At 65.2% G+C, this 20,113-nt stretch overlaps 2 protein-coding genes across 6 annotated transcripts; one reads left to right on the forward strand and one right to left on the reverse strand.

Moving 5' to 3' along the window:
• Window positions 1–1,658: 1,658 nt before the first annotated feature.
• On the forward strand, window positions 1,659–16,166 carry ZDHHC8 (zDHHC palmitoyltransferase 8). Of its 5 annotated transcripts, none has more exons than XM_081251768.1 (11): window positions 1,659–1,836; window positions 8,100–8,221; window positions 8,389–8,546; window positions 8,624–8,796; window positions 9,001–9,103; window positions 9,538–9,629; window positions 9,791–9,932; window positions 10,126–10,246; window positions 10,320–10,429; window positions 11,765–12,765; window positions 15,582–16,166. In XM_081251768.1, the coding sequence occupies exons 1-11, from the start codon at window positions 1,733–1,735 to the stop codon at window positions 15,805–15,807; spliced, it is 2,352 nt and encodes a 783-aa protein (XP_081107894.1). In that variant the 5' UTR covers window positions 1,659–1,732; the 3' UTR covers window positions 15,808–16,166. The 5 variants fall into 5 exon arrangements, with proteins under 5 accessions (XP_081107894.1, XP_081107890.1, XP_081107891.1 ...); XM_081251764.1 differs by lacking the exon at window positions 15,582–16,166 and adding an exon at window positions 13,859–15,080; XM_081251765.1 differs by lacking the exon at window positions 15,582–16,166 and adding an exon at window positions 14,465–15,080.
• A 973-nt stretch (window positions 16,167–17,139) lies between these two features.
• On the reverse strand, window positions 17,140–19,314 carry CCDC188 (coiled-coil domain containing 188; the record flags this gene model as incomplete). The annotated part of the gene is made up of 9 exons (XM_081252788.1): window positions 17,140–17,326; window positions 17,416–17,459; window positions 17,594–17,651; window positions 17,839–17,903; window positions 17,994–18,053; window positions 18,162–18,218; window positions 18,306–18,410; window positions 18,565–18,672; window positions 18,778–19,314. 9 exons carry the CDS (start codon window positions 19,312–19,314, stop codon window positions 17,140–17,142), a joined length of 1,221 nt encoding a protein of 406 aa, XP_081108914.1.
• Between the last annotated feature and the right edge of the window lie 799 nt (window positions 19,315–20,113).

Here is a 20,113-nt window from a genome sequence, read left to right on the forward strand (position 1 = left end):
AGGTGGACTCCCTGAGGCCAGGGTGTGTGAGGGGGTGTGTGATGGGGTGGGGGTGGGGCGCGAAATGGCCACTGTGTTCCAGGTCAGTCCCCTGGCCTGCAGCTCAGGCACTCTGCTGTGCTCAGGAGAGGACACCTGGGCCATGGCCTCACTGGGTCCGCCCCACCCGGGACCCCTCTGCCCAGGCAGTCAGCAGGGACCTCTTCAAGGGGGACATGTGCCCTCCCTGCCCACGCCCAGCGACAGGTGCTCACTGCACAGCTCTCACCCCGCACAGACCTGGAGGCCCTCCGGGGGCCTCCGTGTGCTGGGCCACAGAAGGGCAGGAGCCAGGGCCAGGCCCGGGGAAGCTACAGTGTGTCCTCAGGTCCCGAGGCCACCAGAGGCTGAAGCAGCCCGGGCAGAGCAAGGAGGTGTCTGCTCTTCGCTCACCTCTGGGCCCTGGGCCTCCTGGGGTGGGTGGGCTCCCCGATGGGCAGAGGCTGTAACTGGGGGTGGTGGGAGGAAGCCCATTACCACCTCTGCTGTCCAGCTGCATTAATGCCTCTGTTCTGGCCCCCAAGCCCAGGTTCCTTTCTAACAGCTCACGGCCCTGCCTGCTGGGCTAGGACCTTAAGGCGAGGTGGGGTCTTCCAGTCTGAGGAGTCCCAGGGCCTGTGCAGCGTGGCCCGAGGAGGTGGCTGCTGGGCTGCGTGGGGTTCTGGCTGTAGAGAAGCAGATGCCCAGGGCCAGGGAGGGCGAGGGCCCCACATGGATTCCAACCTGGGGAGGGGGCAGATGGGTCTTGGTTTCAGAACAGAGGACCCAGGGACGTATTGGAGGGGACAGACTTGCCAGTCCTCACTGTGGAGGCTGTGGTCTGCCCACGCGCAGCCCAGCACTGCGAGGCTGCTGGTCCACCTTAAGCGACAGCAGTGGCGGTGCTGGTGGGGTGGGATTTCCTGCAGGAGGTGGGCCTGCCCGCGGGCCTATCCCAGGCATGGGCAGGGTGCCCGGCCCTTCCCCGAGGGGCACTCCACTCTGTCCTGGGAGGCCTGCAGCCTGGGCTGGGATGCAGAGGGACCAGCAGACCCGCCCTCCTTACCCTGCCCGCTGCCTGTGGCTCAAGGGCTGTGAGGTGGGCAGGGGATAAACAACCAAGGTGCCCCTGCAGTGTCACGATCCCCCACCCTCATAAATGCTGCGGGTGGGGTGGGGTGTTGCTCCAGATGGGAGGGGCCTGGCCCTACCCAGGAAGAGCTCCGAGGTGTTTAGGGAAAGGTCTGTGCAAACAGGGACCCGGAAGGGACCCACATGCTCCAGCCCCGCGGCCTGTGGACTGGGGACAGGAGGCCTGGCTGTCGCCATGTGTACCCCTGTGGGCAAGACCTCAGGTGTGCGGCGGCCGCATGGCCTCAGAGGGTCATGGGCTCCCAGCCTGGAGCTGGAGGAGAGGCCCCGCTGCGGGAGGGTCCGCCGCCGGCTCTGCCCCGAGCGCAGAGGGAGGAGGAGGACGAGGAGGGAGGTGGCAGGCCGGGCAGGTGGGAGGGGCCGGCTGTCGGGGCCCCGCCCGGCCCCACGGCCCCTCACCGCCGGTCCACCTTAAGGGGCGCGCTGACATCAGCACGCTGTCTCCTCCGCCGCCCGGGAGGTGGGATTTCCTCTGCTGCCACCGCTGCTGCCTGGGTCCTGCCCGTCCAGCCGGCCCCGCCCGCCCGGCCCCGGGGAGGGATGCGGCGGCGCGGCGCCCAGGATGCCCCGCAGCCCCGGGACGCGCCTCAAACCCGCCAAGTACATCCCGGTGGCCACGGCGGCCGCACTGCTGGTCGGCTCCAGCACCCTGTTCTTCGTGTTCACGTGAGTCGGCCGCGGCGCTGGGGCCAGAAGGGGCAGGGCTGCGCACAGCGGTGGACGCGGCCTGGCAGGACCGGGGCCGGGGTTGGGCTGGCGGGCTGGGCTGGGTGGGGGCACCAGGGCCGTAGGCAATGTGAGACCCCACTTTGGGCCAAGGCTGATGCCACGAGCGTGCCCTTCCTGGGGTGTCAGGGACAGGTGAGACCTGGGTGTGAGGACACTGGTGTCCGACGGCCACCCCGTGAGCATACCAGGCAGGCCCTGGGTGCAAGGCGCCAGCCCGGGCAGGGGAGTGCGTGCGGGGGCTGCCCAGGGTGTGGCTGCAGCCCTGCCCTCCCCACGAGGGGAGGGGGGCCGCCCAGAGCCACCAGCCCTCTTGCGAGGAGCCAAGGATGACTCTCGAGTGCCCTCCCAGCCTTCCGGCCCCAGGCCAGAGCCAAGTTGTTCCCGCGTAGGTGTGGCCTGGCCCGGCTGCCACGTGCCTGCCCCATGGCCACCGCCGACGCTGGCCTGGCAGTGCCCTCTGCCTTCTCTTGACTTCCTTCTCAGGAAGGCCCAGTGGTCACAGCTGGAGGGCCCAGGCCAGGCCACACCCAGGGACACTGGCCTCGGTGGGCGCTGGGACCCTTGAGGCAGAGGGCAGGCAGGTCCCGGGCCCGTGCAGACCAGGGCAGGGGCTGACCACAGTTCCCTCTGCATTGTCGTGCCACCCCCTTCCCCAGGCCTCCTCTGGCACAGGGAAGGGTTGGGGACCCCAGGCTTCAGCCATGCAGGTCTGTGACCACCTCCTGCCACAAGTCCCAGGCTGGGACACAGCCAGGTCACCAGAGTAACAACCACTCTAGCCTTCTTGGGGACCTGAGGCTTGGGGTGGCTGCAGCCAGTGGGGCATCTGTTCCAAGGCGGGGGTGGGCAGAAGCCAGCCGGGTACCCTTTCACCTTAGCCGGGGCGAGGGCAGCAGCACAAGGACGGAAGGCTGCATTGGGCACCTCGGAGGTAGGCGAGCCCCGACCTGGAGGCTGGGCTGGGTGGGCACCACAGGCTGCCAACAGCGTGTTTAAAAAAGGCCTGTGTGGACAGGCTTATTTCTGGCTTTGGCGAGCAGACTTGTTCTTGTCACTCAGATGCTGCTGGCTATGAGGCTGTGGGCAGCGGGCGCGGGCCGAGGTGGGATGCGTCCCACTGAGGCTTCTGGAGGGTGGGGCATGGGCAGGGGTCTTGCGGGAGTCTGGGCCCTGCTTCCCTGCAGTCTGGCCTCCATGTGCTGGTTCTGGTTTCTCACTCCCCAAATGCAATTCAGCATTTGTCCTGACTTTAAAAGGAATATGCGTTCTCTGATGAGAACTTATGAAACGCTGGGAAAAAGTTCAACAAGCAGCCGAGATCAACCCCACCCCAGGGAACTCACCCACCTCCTCTCCCCTTAGGTGCACACAGGCCCCCTGAAGGGTGCTTGTCCTGAGGCTTCCCTTGATTTCAGAGAGTCCTTACTGTCCTGTGAACTCGACCCGCCCCAGGGGCTGGGCATGGAGGCTGCCTACCCTCCCTCTGCTCTCACTGCTGGGGTTCTGGGTTCAGTGACCCAGCTCTGAGAGGTTCGGGGTTGCCTTGGGGCAGCACAGGTGTGCCCTGCATCCTGCCCTGAGTGACTCACTCTGCCTGAGAGACCATGCGGAAGATGGAGGTGCAGGGGGTGCTGGCCGGCGTCCAGGTGCAGCAATCATCTTGCCAAGGGACCCTCACTTGCCCCCCGGAACAGGGATCCCTGCACCCCATGGCCACATTCCTTGGCTGAATGGCCATCGAGGACCCTGGCCGGTGCCCAGCCCAGTTCTGCTGGCGTTGTAGTTCCTGAGGGGGTCTGCTGGGTGGCCCAGGCCCAATGACACCACCCACAGTGGGCTGATTCCGGGTAAGCAGGGGGCCAAGCAGTCCCCTTCTTGGGACAGGCCTCTCGTCACCCTGGTACCCACACCTCTGCCCTGTTTCTGATCCCAGGCCCACTGCAGACTCAGACACCCGCTCCTGGGCCCTTCCTACCCTGCCAGCGGGGCCCCACAGGATTCTGTCTGCTCTGCTCCTTGGACTTCACTGGAAGCTGAGTGGTCCCTGGCCCCCGCTCTACACTCAGTAAATATGAGTTGCCCCTTTGAGACAGGTCCACATAGGCAGCAGCTCCGGGTGTCACGCAGGGTGGGGAGCCCAGGCCTAGAGGACCAAAGACCCCTCCCTTGGGCCAGCTCTCTGAGGGGCTCGGCCCGCAGCACATTCAGACATGTCACCAGGAAAGGCTGGGGTGTGGGGAGGATGCCCAGAGCTGGGGGTGTCCCCCCACGAGGATGGGTAGCATGTCTCAGGGTAGGTTCCTGGTGGCCCTCCTCCTCCAGGAAGCCTTCCTGGGTTCTTGGTACAGTTCTGTCCCCAGGACCCAAGAAGGCTCAGCGTCAGGCCGGGTCAGGTGCTGGGAGGCGTCCGAGAGCGCCGAGGCCAGGTCTCTGCCCCTTCCCCTTCCTCCTCCTGGAGCCACCTTACAGAACGACAGGGACCCTGTGAACATCAGAGGGCCAGGGCTGCTTAGCTGGATACCCATGCCTGGGGCCCACACTGGGCTGTCTTGTCTCTGTCTGGGGCCAGTGGGCTGACTTCTGGGATGTCATGGCAGGTCCCCAGGATGGGCCTGAGCCCTCCCTATGCCTAGAGGCCCACTCAGCCACAAGGCCCAGCCTAGGACAGTGAGAGTTCCAGTCGAAGACCAAGCCAGCCTGCGGCGGGCCTAGGTGGATGGAGCCGCTGGCTGGGACCATATGGGGAGGGGGACACTTGGTGTTAGCCCCCTGCCAGGACTTGCTGTGTGTACCCCTGGTCCCCTGAGCTTCAGTTTCCCCATCCGCTTGGGTGTCTGTAGGGTGGGTGCATGTGGCCAGAGGCCCTGCCTGGCTGGATCAGGGCAGAGTAGCTGCAGACCCTCTGGTTCCGGGTGTCCCGTGTGTGAGCTTCATTAGTCAGTGTTAATGAAGAACCTGATTTAAGTGAAAACGTCTGAGTTAAAAATTTCCATTCTGCATTTAGCCGAGGCCGCATGCTACACTTCAGAACCCCATCCTGCTGGGCGGTGTCTCCCGCTGGCCCAGGTGGGGCCATGGTGGAGGCTCAGGAGGGGGGCCGGCCCGGGGGAGGGGCCTGCAGTGTGTCTGCCACCACTGGGTAGTGCCCAACCCCTGCGCGGCAGGGTGAGCCTGGAGCACACCATTCCCTGGGAGGGGAGTGGGGTGTCATCCCTGAGGGCAGAGAGGTGCTCCTGGAGCCTGGCACGGACTCAGGCAGCCGGAGCAGTGCTGCCTGCCGGGCCTCGCCCACGGAGCTCGTGTGTCCTCACACATCCTCACACTTGCCCAGCCCACAGGGAGCTGAGAGATGTCCAGAGAGGGCTGGGGTGTGTGGGTCAGTGGAGGAGGAGCAAGCCTGCATCTGTGTTTGTGCGTGAATGAGGGTACAAATGTGCCATTGTGTGCACGAGTGTGCATATCTGTACACACGTCGGCACACATGTGCCTTTTGTGTTGATCACATGTGCGCGTGTGTATGCATGCTTGTGCAGTATCCACACATGTACGCCTGGAGCATTGTGTGTGTCTGCGTGTGTGCTACACACGTGTGCATGTATGGGTCCCTGCATGTTCATGTGGATGTGTGTGTGTTCTTTCGTCTTCTCCCCTACTTAGCCGTTCCTGGGCCCTGGCAGCATTGGCTAGTGAGCCAGTCCTTGTTGGGCATGACCCAGGCCTCAGCCCCTCTTATGGCACAGCCTGGGGGTAGAGGCCCCCGGGGCGAGGATGGGGGGACGGGATGCGTGGCAGTGCCTGATCCTGGGTCTGAGTGAAGCCTGGGGGGCTGGAGGTGGTGAGTGGAGGGTGCAGTGGCTCAAGTCCCAGTCAGAGAACCCATGCCCTCCCAGACTTGCCCAGCACCGGCTAAAGCCCCACCCTGCCCTCCCCGGTATGTGCTGCCCACGCATGCAGTGGGTGGGTGGTGTCCACCCTGGGTAGAGGTCGTCTAGCACCTCATTGCAAGCGTTACTCCATCACCTTGCAGCTGCTGCTCTCCCCAGCCCTAACCGTGTCACTCAGGGTCATCGAGGCCCAGGGAGGACAAAGCAGTGTGGGCCTCCGGGGCGGGGGTTCAGTCCCTGCCTTGGGTGACAAGCCCTCGGATACCCTTGATTGTAAAATGGGGATGACAGAAGCGCCGCCCCCCAGCCTGAAGGGTGGGATGCATGGTCCACTGAGCAGGCCGGTGGGCAGTGGGCTCTCAACATCTGCCGGTAAAACTCGGAGGGCGATGATGAAGGGCCGCGCTCAGCCCCCGTCCCACATCCTCCCGCCTTCAGCGCCGGCCTGCCTGCTGCACTTCGTGTCTGCATGTCTGTCTGTTCTCGGCCGGTTCCTTCCTCTCGAGAGCGGGCTGGCTCCCCAATGTGCGACAGTGCAGGTGGCTGAGAGCCACGTTTTCCTTTTGCACAGACTACGTGGTCAGCCCTCCCAGAAGGCGCGTGGGGAGCTGGCTCGCAGTGCCAGGGTGGGTCCGCGGTGCCCACCTCTCCCAGGTTCTGGCTGTGCCTGGCTCTCTCACCTGTCTTCACTGGCATCTGGGCTCCCAGCCCCCTCCCACCCTGTTGGGCAGACCATGCCTCAGGGGCCCACCGTCATCCTGCCAAATGACATTGGGTCGGAGGTCACAAACATACATTGAGCGCTGTCTGCACGCCAGGCTCCAGCGTGCAGGGATGGGGAGCGTGGAAGGTATCTGCTCTGGGCCACTTGGGCAGGGGTGGTGGAGGAAGGCCTCCTGGCAGAGGACCCCGTGTCCTCAGACTGTGCATCACTTCCACGGCGGGTTCTGGAGAAGAGGAAGGGGCAGCTCACGGCTCCCAGCCCGCCGAGTGTGCTGCCTGCCGTGGGAGCGGAATCTTTAAATAGCCTCTTGCTTTCCACTAAAAATAGAGAAGTTCCGCTACCATGGAGGTGGTTGCTGGGGTGGCAGGGCTGGCTCCCGGCCAAGGCAGGCGTGGGCACCAGTGTGGCCGGCGTATGCCGTGGGGGCGGGCAGGGCCACGGGCACGACTCACTCTGCAGGTGGCCACAATGCCCTGTCCACCTGGTCAAGTCTGGTGTAGGGGATCCCCACCTGCCCCCCAGCTCCACAGAGGGCCTGAGTGCAGGGAGGGAAGCAGACCCACTGAGTGCCCCCTGCTTATCACAGCAGCCATGGGAGAGATGGTGAGCCTGAAGCCAGAGGGGCTTCATAGTAGCCTAGTGGGCAGAAACCCACCACAGGGTTGGAGCAGGGGGTCACAGGCCATGTGCCCGAGGACTGGCAGTCTCCAGTGAGGGGGCGCTCTGGTCAGGTCCTGCGAGGCCTGAGGAAGATGCTCTCTGTGCCAGAGTGTCCACCAGGATGGCATGTGAGACCTTTGCAGGGAGCCAGCAGTCTGAGAAGGCTTCATGGAAGAGGGGGCAGCCTTGGAGCCAAGTGGCGAGGGGTGATGAGAGACGGCGGAGGGGTGGGGGGCGCCATGCTTTTAGAGTCTCCAAGTATTCTGCACTGCCCTATGGAGAGTAAGGTGACAAACTAAAAAGAAGAGGTAGCCTGGGCAGGGATACACCTGGGGCCCAGGCCCTGAGATTGCACCCCTCAGGGAAGAGCAGGCATGAACTCCCCATGCATTTACAGACCGAGGATTGGGGCTCCCCACACCACACCCCAGAATCTCCCTGGCAACAGGGTCCTGCCAAGCTGGGGACAGGTCTGGGTGAGGCCCAGGTCTGGCCTGAGCTTCCCGGCAGGTCACTGGCCTCTACCCATGAGAGCACATGGGCAGAGCCAGCTCCTTTCCCATCCTGGGCTCCCACCTCCTGTCTGTGTCTCCCCATCCAGGGCAGGGGACCTGGAAAGATTCCCAGCTGGGACAGGAGGACGTGGCTTGGCTCTGGCCTATGGGCTTCTCTGAGCCTCAGTCTGCTCAACTGGGAGTTGAGCTCCTAACAGGCGCTCAGGGGTGTCTGGGTCAGGACTGTCACACACGGAGCCTGTGCACAGCCCCTGAGGGTTGAGTAGAGATGCAGTGGGCCCGTGGCAACAGTGGTCTCCCTGACTGCCATGCTGAGCACTGCACGCGTGTGGCCAAGCCTAATTCCTCTGCCCTGCGTCCCCTTCCCACACACCTGCCACACCCCCAGACCCAGCTCTGCACTGCTGTCCAACACAGGTGCCCATGGTTGACACGAGCTGTGTCCCCAGCCGTTCCTGTCTACAATGGCATCCTCTTCCTCTTTGTGCTGGCCAACTTCAGCATGGCCACCTTCATGGACCCTGGCGTCTTCCCCCGAGGTAGGGCCCTGTGCTGGGGCAGCTCATCTGGCTGACTTTCGCTAGAGTGTGAGTGGCTGACAAAAGAGAGCCTGGCTGGGGGCGGTGTGGGGGGTGGGTGGGTAGGGCTGGCTGGAGAAGGGCTCTCCTGCCAGGGAAGTCACTTTCGTGCTGCCCCCGGCCCACAGCGGATGAGGACGAGGATAAGGAGGATGACTTCCGGGCCCCGCTGTACAAGAACGTGGATGTGCGGGGCATCCAGGTCCGTATGAAATGGTGCGCCACCTGCCACTTCTACCGCCCGCCACGCTGCTCCCACTGCAGCGTCTGCGACAACTGCGTGGAGGTGACCGCCTGCCCCGCCCCCAGCCCACGCCCTCCTCCCCTGCCCACCGTGTGCCCTGACGCGCTGTTCCTGCCCAGGACTTCGACCACCACTGCCCCTGGGTCAACAACTGCATTGGGCGCCGCAACTACCGCTACTTCTTCCTGTTCCTGCTGTCGCTCAGTGCGCACATGGTGGGCGTCGTAGCCTTCGGCCTGGTCTACGTGCTGAACCACGCCGAGGGGCTGGGCGCCGCGCACACCACCATCACGTATCCTTGGCCTGACCACAAAGGCGGTGTGGACCAGGGATGCTTCTCACAGGGGAAGTCGAGGCTTGGAGGGGTGGGTTGGCAGCCCAGAAGTCCCCAGGGAGTGGGTCTCCTTCCGTGAGTGGGCGGTGGGGAGGGGGTGGGTAGTCTGTCCACAGGTGCCTGCTCCATCCTCACCCACGGCCGTTGGCCTTAACGGGCCAGCATGGCCGTCATGTGTGTGGCCGGCCTCTTCTTCATCCCTGTCATCGGCCTCACTGGCTTCCACGTGGTGCTGGTCACTCGGGGCCGCACCACCAATGAGCAGGTGCAGACCCTGGGTGGGGCCATGCAGTGATGGGGATGGGCATGGGAGGGTCCCCGACGGGCTGAGTGAGGAGCCAGGGCTGCACAGGGACTGGGGTGGGGCGGGGCAGGGCAGGGCCGTGGGGGCCCTCGGCGGATGTGCAGCTGTGGTAGGGGAAGCTCTGGCCCTGGAGACCCCAGGTGGGGTTTGGCATGTGGGGTCTCACCTGCCCTGTCCCCCTCCTCTCCCCCATCTGTGGGCACTGCAGCCACCAGTGAATCAGAGCCCAGAAATTCCACATCAGGGGCAGACCCTGGTGACCCGGGTGGGGGGCACCCCTGGGCTGACCCTGCCCAACTCACCTGTGCGGAACCCCTGCTGTCCCTGCCTGTCCCCCTTCCCTCCTTGGCCAGACCCTGGCTGGCCAGGCTGGCTGAGGGGTCCCATGTCCACAGGTGACGGGGAAGTTCCGTGGTGGTGTGAACCCCTTCACCCGCGGCTGCTATGGGAACGTGGAGCACGTGCTGTGCAGCCCCCTGGCGCCCCGGTGAGGCCCGGCGGGTGTCCAGTGGGCCTCCTCGGGGTTTGGGGTGGGCAGCCATGGGCCCTCAGCCTGATCCACTTCTGCTTTTGGCAGGTGGGGTCCTGCCCTTGGCATGCATTCAGGCCAGGTTGCCCTGGCCACTGACCCCTCTGCCCCTGGTGCAGGTATGTGGTGGAGCCGCCCCGGCTGCCCCTCGCTGCTCGCCTGAAGCCACCCTTTCTTCGGCCGGAGCTCCTGGAGCGAGCGGCACCACTCAAGGTCAAGCTTAGTGACAACGGGCTGAAGGCTGGACTGGGCCACAGCAAGGTGGGGGCCCAGGGGTGGGGTAAGGGATGGGGTGAGGTGGGAAGCGGTCAGGTTGGAGGGGCCTAAGAGTAGAATGGGGAAGGACTGGGTGGAATGGGGGAGGGGTCTAGGTCCCAGGCCCCAGGATGGAGTCCCCAGTTAAGCCCTGCCCGTGGCCTGTACCCTACACACCACTGACCGCGCCCCCTCCCAGTCCAAGGGCAGCCTGGACCGGCTGGATGAGAAGCCGCTGGACCTGGGGCCGCCGCTGCCCCCCAAGGCGGAGGCCGGCACATTTGGCAGCGACCTGCAGACCCCACGCCCCGGCAGTGCTGGTGAGGCGGGGGCAGCCGAACGGAGGGAGGGGCACAGACTGATCCCAGTCTGACAGTGGTCCATCTTCCCCAGAGAGCGCCCTGTCGGCGCAGAGGACCAGCCCCCCGACACCCGCCATGTACAAGTTCCGGCCCGCCTTTCCCACGGGTACCAAGGCGCCCTTCTGTGGGCCGGGCGAGCAGGTGAGGAGGCCTGGCCCTGCCCGGAGGACCCGAGGCCCCGCCCCGGAGGCTCCACCCAAGAGGCCCCACAGGCTCCACCCAAGAGGCCCCGCCCGGGAAGCTCCGGAGCCCCGCCCCCAGACTTCGCCACATCCTGGAGGCCATGTGCCCAGGAATCCTACCTGAGCCCCCGCACCAGGCCTCACCCCTGAAAGACCCGCCTGGGTCACACAGGGTGTGGGCATCCCAGCTGGGGCTGGTAGAGGGGAGCAGGGCCAGGTGTCTTGGGAGGGGCTGGTGCAGGCAGTCCTAGCCACCCGGCCCTTGGCCAGTGTTGCCTGCTGGCTCTAGGCGCTGCCCCCGGGGGCACTGTGTGCCAGGATGCCTGGAATTCCACCATTAGTCAGTCACTCTGTAAGGTCCTCAGGGCCCTCGGGAAGGCTTCAGAGGAATTTGAGATTGTTTGAGGAAGCACATTTATTCTCTGCGTTCACGTGGAGGACGGCCTGAGCAGACACCCAGACCCCTGAGGTTCCCAGGCTGCCTGCCTCCTTCATGCCACCAGAGGGCAGGCCCGTGGCTGAGCCAGCACACTTGGACCAGCCCCTCTCTCCCAGGGAACTCCCTCCAGGACTGATATCCTGCCTGACCCTGTCTCTGGGGCCTGCTGGTCAGGGCAGTGAGTCTGGGCCTCCCTGGCCAGCGTCCGGTGGCCCTTCTTGGAATGAGGGGGCTTAGGTGGGTTGCCTCCTTCCTGGGATTGTCCTGGATCCCATGGAGGGTCCCGCTGGTTGGCCAAGTGCCCTAAAGCCACATTTGTCCCCACCCATGCGCCTTCTGGGTTTTGAGTTTCTACAGGCTCTTGTCCCAGTCCAAGTCTGTGTGCCTGGAATCACGGAGAATCAAAAAGGCCCCCCCTCTGTCACTGTGGCTACTCCCTGGGCTGCTGGGCTCCGAGGGCACTGCCCTGCTGTCTGCTTTGCACTGCCCGCCCAGACCCTCAGCCGTGGGGTGCCTGGGAGAGGCCCTGGGTCACTGTGTGGTTATTAAGTCTCTTTGAGGTCCTGATCCCAAGGCTGCCCCAAGGCCCCTTGCTCTCCCTGGGGAGTTGGGCTGGAGCAGCTGCACAGCCTTCCCTGGAGAGATACTGGGGCCCCCTGCTCTGCTCCACCCTGTCCCCACTTCCCTCCGTGGGGCGCAGGGGATAGAGAGCTTCTGGGAACAGCTCGTTGGTTGCACCTGCCGCCATCCCTGATGCCACCAGGATTGCAACTTCCTAGTGGGCACAGAGCACCTGGTGAGCGGGCAGGGCACGGTGGGTGGGCCAAAATGGATGTGCGCCATCTCCCCCTGCAGGTCACGGGCACTGACTCCCTGACGCTGGGGGAGGACAGCATCCACAGCCTGGACTTTGCATCCGAGCCCAGCCTGGACGTCCCTGACTACCCGCCCAGCAGCCTGCATGCAGCCTACCCGCCATCCCCACCACTCAGTGCTGCTGACACCTTCTCAGGCGCCTTGCGCTCCCTGAGCCTCAAGGCTGCCAGCCGGCGGGGCGGGGACCACGTGGCCCTGCAGCCCCTGCGCTCTGAGGGTGGGCCCCCCACGCCCCACCGTGGCCTCTTTGCCCCCCACGCGCTGCCCAACCGCAACGGCAGCCTGTCCTACGACAGCCTGCTGAACCCTGGCTCTCCTGGGGGCCACACGTGCCCAGCCCACCCCTCAGCTGGCACAGCCAGCTACCGCTCGCCCTACCTGCACGCGGGGGCAGCGGGCGACCCACCACGGCCCCCGCCCCGCAGCTTCAGCCCCGTGCTGGGCCTGCGGCCTCGGGAGCCCTCGCCTGTGCGCTACGACAACCTGTCCAGGACCATCATGGCCTCCATCCAGGAGCGCAAGGACAGGGAGGAGCGTGAGCGGCTGCTGCGCTCTCAGGCTGACTCGCTCTTTGGCGACTCGGGTGTCTACGACGCACCCAGCTCCTATAGCCTGCAGCAGGCCAGCGTGCTGTCCGAGGGCCCCCGTGGCCCCGCGCTGCGCTGTAGCTCCAGGGACGACCTGGTGGCCGGGCCCGGCTTCGGGGGCGCCCGCAACCCCGCGCTGCAGGCGTCGCTGTCCTCGCTGTCCAGCGCCGTGAGCCGGGCGCCGCGGACCTCCTCTTCCTCCCTGCAGGCAGACCTGGCCAACAGTGGCGCCCCGGGGGCCAGGCCCACCAGCGGCTCCCACAGGTCGCCCGTGCGCCAGGTCCCTCCGTCCCCACCTAGCACTCCCCGCTCGCCCTCCTACGTGGGCCCCAAAGCCGTCGCCTTCATCCAAGCGGAGCTCCCAGAACCGCCGCCCTCGCTGTCTGTGCAGAGGTGGGTGCTCAGGGTGCGGTCAGCTGCCAGGCACAGGGCAGGTGTCTGGCTGCCTGCAGGGCCTCTTGGCCAAGCACGTGGGGGCTGCCCAGGAGGCCTGAGGCTACCTAGGGGGGTGGGCCTCACCCACCTTGGAGGATTCTGGCGGCCAGTGTGAGGGTAGCCCAGCTCCAAGGGTGCCCTGGCATGTCCTGGGACCAGGGGCAGGAGAATTTGCATCTTGAGCCCAACACCCACACTCTCCCCTGGCTGGCACAGACCCAGCATGTGGGGGACCCTAGGGTTCTTCCTCTAGAGATGGTGCCACTGTCCATGTCCAGAAGGCCAAGTCTGGGTGACCATCCTCCCACAGCAAAACATGCCACTCTGGGCACCACGGTCCTGGCCTTCGGGGGGCACAAAGCCCCAGGAAGCAAGGGCTTCCCTGCTCAGGGATGGGCAAACCGAGTCTCAGAAGGGCAGGCTGGTCCCAGGCCCAAGTACAAGAGCCGAGCACCTGCTGGGCACGTTTGCTCACCAGGGCTTCACCTGGCTGCCATGAGCACAGGCTCAGTTGATGAGGAGGTTGCTGTTGTGGGTGTAACAGGCCCAGAGGGGGCTGCTGTGAGGCAGCCCAGGGAGGGAGGGGCTCCTGCCCGCATGAGTGCTGGGCAGCGAGGTCCATGCTACTGGTCAGTTCTGGGGAGGCTGGAGGGCAGAAGGGCAGCCCCTCGTTTCCCTTGGAAGGAGCAGGGAAGAGGCCACATCGTCACTGCTGGGCTTCCCAGCTCAGGGCACCAGGACAGGGCAGGGTCCAGGGACTCACCTGGCCAGCATCCACCTGGCCTCCCTGTGTTCTGTGGTCTGTGCTGAGAGGCCTGGGAGGGGATGGCGGCCATTCTGACGTCTGTCTGTCCTGTGACAGCACGGCCCTCCCCTGGCAGGTTCTGCTCCCCCACCCATTTCCGTGTGGGACCGTCCAGGGTCAGAGGCAGGGGCTGCCCAGTGCTCCGTCTGTGTCTGTGTCCTCTGTCCTCTTGCCTCCGCTGGCCCCTGTCCTGCCATGGTCCCGTGTTCACCGTGTGTGTGCGTGTGTGTGCTTGTTTTGATGCAGGGACCACCCTCAGCTGAAGACCCCCCCAAGTAAGCTTAATGGGCAGTCCCCGGGCCTGGCCCGCTTGGGGCCTGCCACCGGCCCCCCAGGGCCCTCCGCCAGCCCCGCCCGGCACACGCTCGTTAAGAAGGTGTCCGGCGTGGGTGGGACCACATACGAGATCTCGGTGTGAGGACTGACTGCCACCCGTCGCCGTAGCGCCATGGGAGCCAGGACCCCCCCCCCACAGCGGCTGCCCCCCCTCCCAACTTCTCTGCCCCGGGAGAGGAGGCCCAGGCTTGGTGTGGACGCATCAGCGGGAGGAGAACCACGCCTCCACGGGCCTATCCCTCGTCCTCAGCCCGTGCATCCACTCATCTGCTCACCAGGGCACAGCTGGGCCAAGGGCCATGAGGCTGCAGGATCTGCGTGTTGGTGGCCCTGCTCCCGCGAGCTGGGGCAGCAAGGGGGCGTGGACTGCACAGGTTGTCACCAGGCCAGTCCCTACCCACTTCCCTTACACATGGGTCACTGTGGCCCAGAGATGGACAGAGAGGCCTGGGCCCCTGGCCGTCCTCCCAGACCGAGGGCCCCACCGCCCAGCTGCTCCTAACCATTGCCTTTCAGGGACCCGCTGGAAGCTTGTAGCTTGGCAAGGCCCACTCTTCTGCAGGGAGTCCAGGCCCGGCCCACAGGCACCCAGCTCCGGGACTGCTCTGGGTTCTGACGGACAGGTGCACAAATGGACAGACGGACGGACAGCCAGCTGTGGGTGGGGTCCTGGCTCCGTGTGTCTCGTCTCGCCCAGCTGGTGGGCGCGTCCCCGTGTCTGTGCGCTGAGCTGCCATGCCACGTCCCATGTGTTCACGCTCGGGCCCCCGCTGCCCCCACTGCCCGGAAACTCGCTTTAATTGAAGCCTTAATCTTTGCTTTATGCTCTTGTGAGAGGTGACGGGGGCAGGGGGAGCGGGCACAGGAGGCCGGATGCCACCACAGGGGGCCCACGCGACCCCGAGTCCCCTCCCTGCAAACTGGAGACCCCCACCCGAGGCATGCAAAGTCCAGGCCCTGCTGGAGCCTGGGCACCCACGTGGAAAGCACATCGGGGAGGGGTCGGAGTTTTGTCTGGCGCCAGGGACCCGAGAGTAAGCACACGGCAGCGTCCGCTTGCATTGTGTCTGTTTTATGTTTTTATATCTACATCTATATATCTATAATTTTATTAAAAAAAGAAAAAGAGTCATTTCGATCCTTTCCTCAAGCAAGGCCAGGGGCTCTGGGCGGGGGCAGAGGGGGTCAGGCTCCGGGAGAGGTGGTGGCGGACAGTCCGGGCGTGGACGTTCTGCGTGGGCGTTTCCGTGGACTTAAGCCAAGGGTGGGGGCTGGCCGGCGGTTCTCTGGCTGACCAGCGTGAGGTTTCCCTGAGTCTGCGTCATCCCTGGCAGTAACAGGGCATTTGGAGAGAAGCTGGGGCTGCAGCTGCCCCAGGGGCCCCGGGATCCCAGGAGCAGGGAGTGCCCGCCCGTCCTGCAGCTGCGCGGACTGGAACTCATCTCCCGTCCCCCCTGCAAGTGTCTGGGGTGGGGGCGTCAGGAATCCACAGCTTTTCAGGGGCTGGGGGACCGGGGCAGGGGCTGGCCCCACGTGGGAGGCCGGCGGGTCCTCAGACCCTGAACCGGGCAGCTCTGCTCCTTGCTGACCTCCGCCTTTCTGCTTCTCTCTCACGGGACGCTGCAACCCACAGGGGGCGGATCGGCACCTTCAGCCGTGGATGGGGGCGGCGTGGCCAGCCCAGGGTGCCCCCCGGCCTGCACCTGTGCCACCTCGGCCTCCCGGTGGACCGCCCGTCACTGCGGGTCCCCTGGAGCCCGGCCACTGGGGCGCCCCCCCGGGGGGCCGTGTGCCGTCTACACTTGGCCGCCTCCAGCCTCTTCCCCAGCCTCTCAGGGCCCGAGCGGGACACCAAGTAGGAGACTCTGGGGCCCAAGAGGCCAGGCTGCTGCGGACCCTAGGGTGTGGGCTGGGCGTCCCCTCTCCACCAGCTGCACCTTGACTGACCCCGAGCCCACCAGGGCCCGTGACCCTGTGCCGTCCCAGCTCAGGAAGTCCCCACCTGCTGCAGAGGGTCCGAAACCCCAGGTGGGGGCCCTGGAGCTGCTGGGACCAGCACAGCCTTCCCGGGTGTCACCATCACCTGATCCCCCTGCCTGACCAAGCACTTTACACGCCACTTCTTCCCAGGGAGCCCCGGCCTCTGTGGGTTGGGCTGGGTGGGGCTCTCAGGTCGCCCCTGCAGGTCGCTACACTCCCCCCTCCCTGCACCCAGCACATGAACAGATGCCTTAAGCTCCTGGAGCCGCCAGCTGGAGGAGACCCCAGCCCACCGGCCCTGCCCAGGTGGTCTTCACTCCTTCACTCTGAGATGTTGCACCTGGCGAGCTCAGAGGGCCCTGCCACCCCCAGCCTTGCAGCCCCCAGCTGGCTGGGCCTGGACGCTCCCAGGGACAGGGCTGGGCCCTGGCCATCCCCTCTGCCTGGGCAGTGGCTCTGTTTCTCCCATTTGGGGATGAGCAGCCACAAAGCTATTCTCTATTGTTCTAAGAGGTATTGCCCTGCCCCAGTTTAATGCACTAAATAAAATTTTTGGTGTTTACCTCCATGGCTCTGTCCACCAGCGTGGTCCCCCTGTCCTCCAAGCCTCGGGGAAGCGCCAGGAGGCTGGACTGGACAGGGACCCTGAGGTGGGGAGGGAACAGGAGCGGGGGGCCGGGTGGTGGCTGGGCCGGTTTGGGAAGGGGGGTGGTCGGCCAGACAGGGACGTGGCTTATGTGAAGGGTCAGCAGAGCCTGGACTGAGAACCTGATCCCCGAGGTCTGCCAGTCCCAGGGATGAGGCCTGAGGACCTCACTTTCAGTGGAGCCCCTTCTACATACCCTCTGCTCAGAGCCCTTCTGGTGGCCAGGGCGGTCTGGGGGTGTCCTGTGGAGAGGCTGCCCTGGCAGCGGATGGGGCTTGGGGGACGAAGCAGGGGCGCCACCCCTAGGGACCCTCACTGCAAGATCCGCCTCAGAAGGTGGCAAAGCCTCCTATGCCCCGCTCCCATTTCCATGGAAACAAGTGCACAGGCCTTGTGTCACTACTGTATGTCCAGCCGCAGGCCCAGCCCTCAGGACAGACCCCGCCTCCACCCTCCTCCAAGGCTCTGGGCTGGGATGGTGCGTGGGGGCTGGCACGGCCGCTGGGCACCCTGGGCCACACCAGCCGCCTTGCTTCCTCCTCGCTGGGGCTGCTGGGCCTCCGGCCTAGAAGGGCAGGAAGTCATCCACCTCAAGGCGCAGGAACGGGCCCAGCAGGGTCCGGAACTTCCAGATGGTGGCACGGCTCAGCAGGGGCGGCACCAGCCCCTCGAAGGGCACAGGGTCCACCATGTACACGTAGGCGGCGGTGCAGGCTAGCAGGGCACCCAGCAGCAACCTCAGGGCCAGCAGCCTGTGGACGGCGGTGGTCAGGGGGCGGGGGTGCCCAGGGGACAGTCCCTGGGGACTGGGCTCTGCCCCTGAGCTCAGACGGCCACCTACCAGAGCTGGCCTTTGCGGCCCTCGGAACATCCCAGCTGCGGCCGTGCCTTCCGCGGGAGAGGGGCTGAGTCAGAGCAAGTTCCTGGTCTCTCCCAGGACAGGAGTGATTCTGGTCACAGGGATCCTCTCCCGCTACCTGAGAGGGGCCTCCAGGGAGAGGGTGGGGTGGGGGACTTACCCCTATGCACACCATCTGCTGCTCCTTCCTGACCTGGGTGCGGCACTGGGCCCGTTCCCTGGCGGGGGTGGGGGGTGCGGTGCACAGTCAGCGCCACGTGTACCCCCCACCTCAGCCTGGCACCACCTGGTCTGGTGCAGGGGAATTGGGGAGGGGTCAGGGATTGGTCCACCCCATCCTGACCTGGACACCTGCCCCCATCCCGGCTCAGCCAGGCCCCGCTGGCTCCCAGCCCTGCACATCACCCCAGAATCTCCAGCTGGATGTCCTCCATCTGGTTCAGCACACCCCGGATGTCCTTCTTGAGGTTCTGGGGGACAGAGAGGGTAAAGCTGGTCCCCCAACCCCACTGCCCCCACCCAGCCCCCTCATCCTCTGGGTGTCGCCTTTAGGGACCTACCAGGAGCCCGGTGGCCTGGTTGTTCAGGGCCATGTGTACTTCGGCCACGCCGTCCCACACCTGGTGGGAGGGTGGAGGCTGGGTCACGCCCCAAGGAGCAGGACCCACGCAGGATGCATGTCACAGGTGGGTGCCCCAGCGCTCCCTCCCACCCTTGCAGGTGGGCACCTCGGTGATGGCCATCTTCTTCCTCTCAAAGGACAGTCGGATCTGCTGCAGCTCGTTCTGGGGGCAGGCACAGTGTGGGCAGAGGGAGGACCGGCAGGTGGTCAGCTCCTTCCTCCCCGCACGCCCCCGGCCTCCGGGGCCCACCTGGGACTGTTGCACGAAGGACTCTTTCCCCCGGCACGGCTTCTGCCGCAGCAGCTGCAGAGGGGCCCTGTCCTTCAGGGGCCGGGCGCTGGCCTGCTCAAGGGGCTGCAGAGGAGCCACCGGCTCAGCCCCAAGGCCATCAGCAGCATCCGTGGTCAAGGACTGCTTAGGAATGGGGTGGGGGTAGCGCATGGAGCCACAGGGAGCTCCCCAGAGCCTCCCATTGTCCTTCTGGGGCTGCACCCCGCCACACACTCACCCAGGTCAGGGCTGTGCAGCTCGAGTGCTCCGGGCACAAGGGCAGGAACTGCTGCCCCGGCCCCAGGAGGGCCCCCAGCTGCTCCCGCGTGTCCTGGTTCTGCCTTTTCTGGGGGTGGGGGCAGAAAGATGGGAACAGCCACTTCGCAGGCAGAAGGCGGAAGGGGGCAGTGGTGGAGGGCTTAGGGCCTGGGAGGGCTGGGAGCACACTCACCAGATTCTGGTTCCCCTGCTCCAGCTGGAGAAAGGACTGCTCTGCAGGCCCCAGGAGCATGCTCTGGAGCTGAGAGGGGGCTGCCCTGGGCGAGGCTGGGGTCCCTGCCCTCGGGGTCAGGGGCGGGCAAGGGCAGGGTCTGGGCCCTGAGCTGGGCCACGCCCCCTGCGTGGGTGTCCCCTGCTCTCGGCCTGAGTGCAGGGTCCAGCCCCACCCCAGCCCCATCTCTACTTGTCCTTGTCTCACCCCCGCCGGGTGGTCTCGCGGCCTCTGTCGCTGCACCTCTCCCTCTTCACCTGTGATAAAGTTCCCAGGTACCTCGTCACCGACCCTGGGCCCCCCACCCCCTGTCCCCTGGGCTGGGAAAGGCCTGGCAGTCTCCACTGAGTGGGTGGAGCTGAGAGGCACCATGCAGGGCCACCTTACAAACCACTGGCAGGGTGGGTCCAGGCATCCTCCATGGCTGCTCGAAGCTGGGGGTTGGGGGCACTGGGGGTGGGAGTGGCCACGGGGTCCCAGGGTTTTCAGCCCCTCCATAGCTCCCTGTGACTCCTTCCTGACCCCAGGTCCATGCTTTGGCCTGGCCTGAGCTGCCACCCTCTTACTGAGGGCCCTCTGGGTGTCATGGCTCACAGGTGCCTCAGGGGCACCTGTCACAAAGACCTAGGCATGGCCAGGGAGGTCATAATGGGCTGGGGCGTGGTCAGAGCAGGGCTGGCAGGGTCCCTCCCACCATGTCCCTGTTCCTCAGGTAACCTCAGGGGGTCACCCCCTCTGCATCATCCCCACCACACCCACCTCAGCTATTTTCTTAAAATGTACAGCAGATCATGCAGACACATGGTTAGAACAAAGTCAAACAACAGGAAGTGTTCAGTGTGACCCTGCCCCCAGCCTTGATCCCAGTGGCTGAGACCTTTCTGGAGGTGGCCGCACGTCTCATGGTCTCTCTTCACACAGAAGAGATCATCCTACAGCCTGGTCTTTTCACCTAACGTATCTCCAAGTTTTTTAAAAAAATCATTTATTGAACATTCGATGGTCCTGCAAGGACTATTATTATCCTCTCCCTGCAGGCGGGGGACCGAGGCATGAAGACACTTGCCCGAGGCCATGGCCTATTCAGTGATGGGACCAGAGTCCAGCCTGCTCTTCACCACTTTGGGGGTCTTTTCAGTGACAGCAGAGCGTGTCTCCCATGTGGAGCCAGATCCAGCCCCTGCCCCACAATGGTTTCTCCTCCCTTCCTACAACATCGTGTTGTGCTATCTGTCCCACTGCACCCCCGCTGCTCCTGGAGCCCCTGCCTCACATCCTCCTCTTTCTCAGCTCCCTC

The sequence above is a fragment of the Mesoplodon bidens genome (genome assembly GCF_964165515.1).
Source record: "Mesoplodon bidens genome assembly, chromosome: 13".
NCBI lineage: Eukaryota > Metazoa > Chordata > Mammalia > Artiodactyla > Ziphiidae > Mesoplodon > Mesoplodon bidens.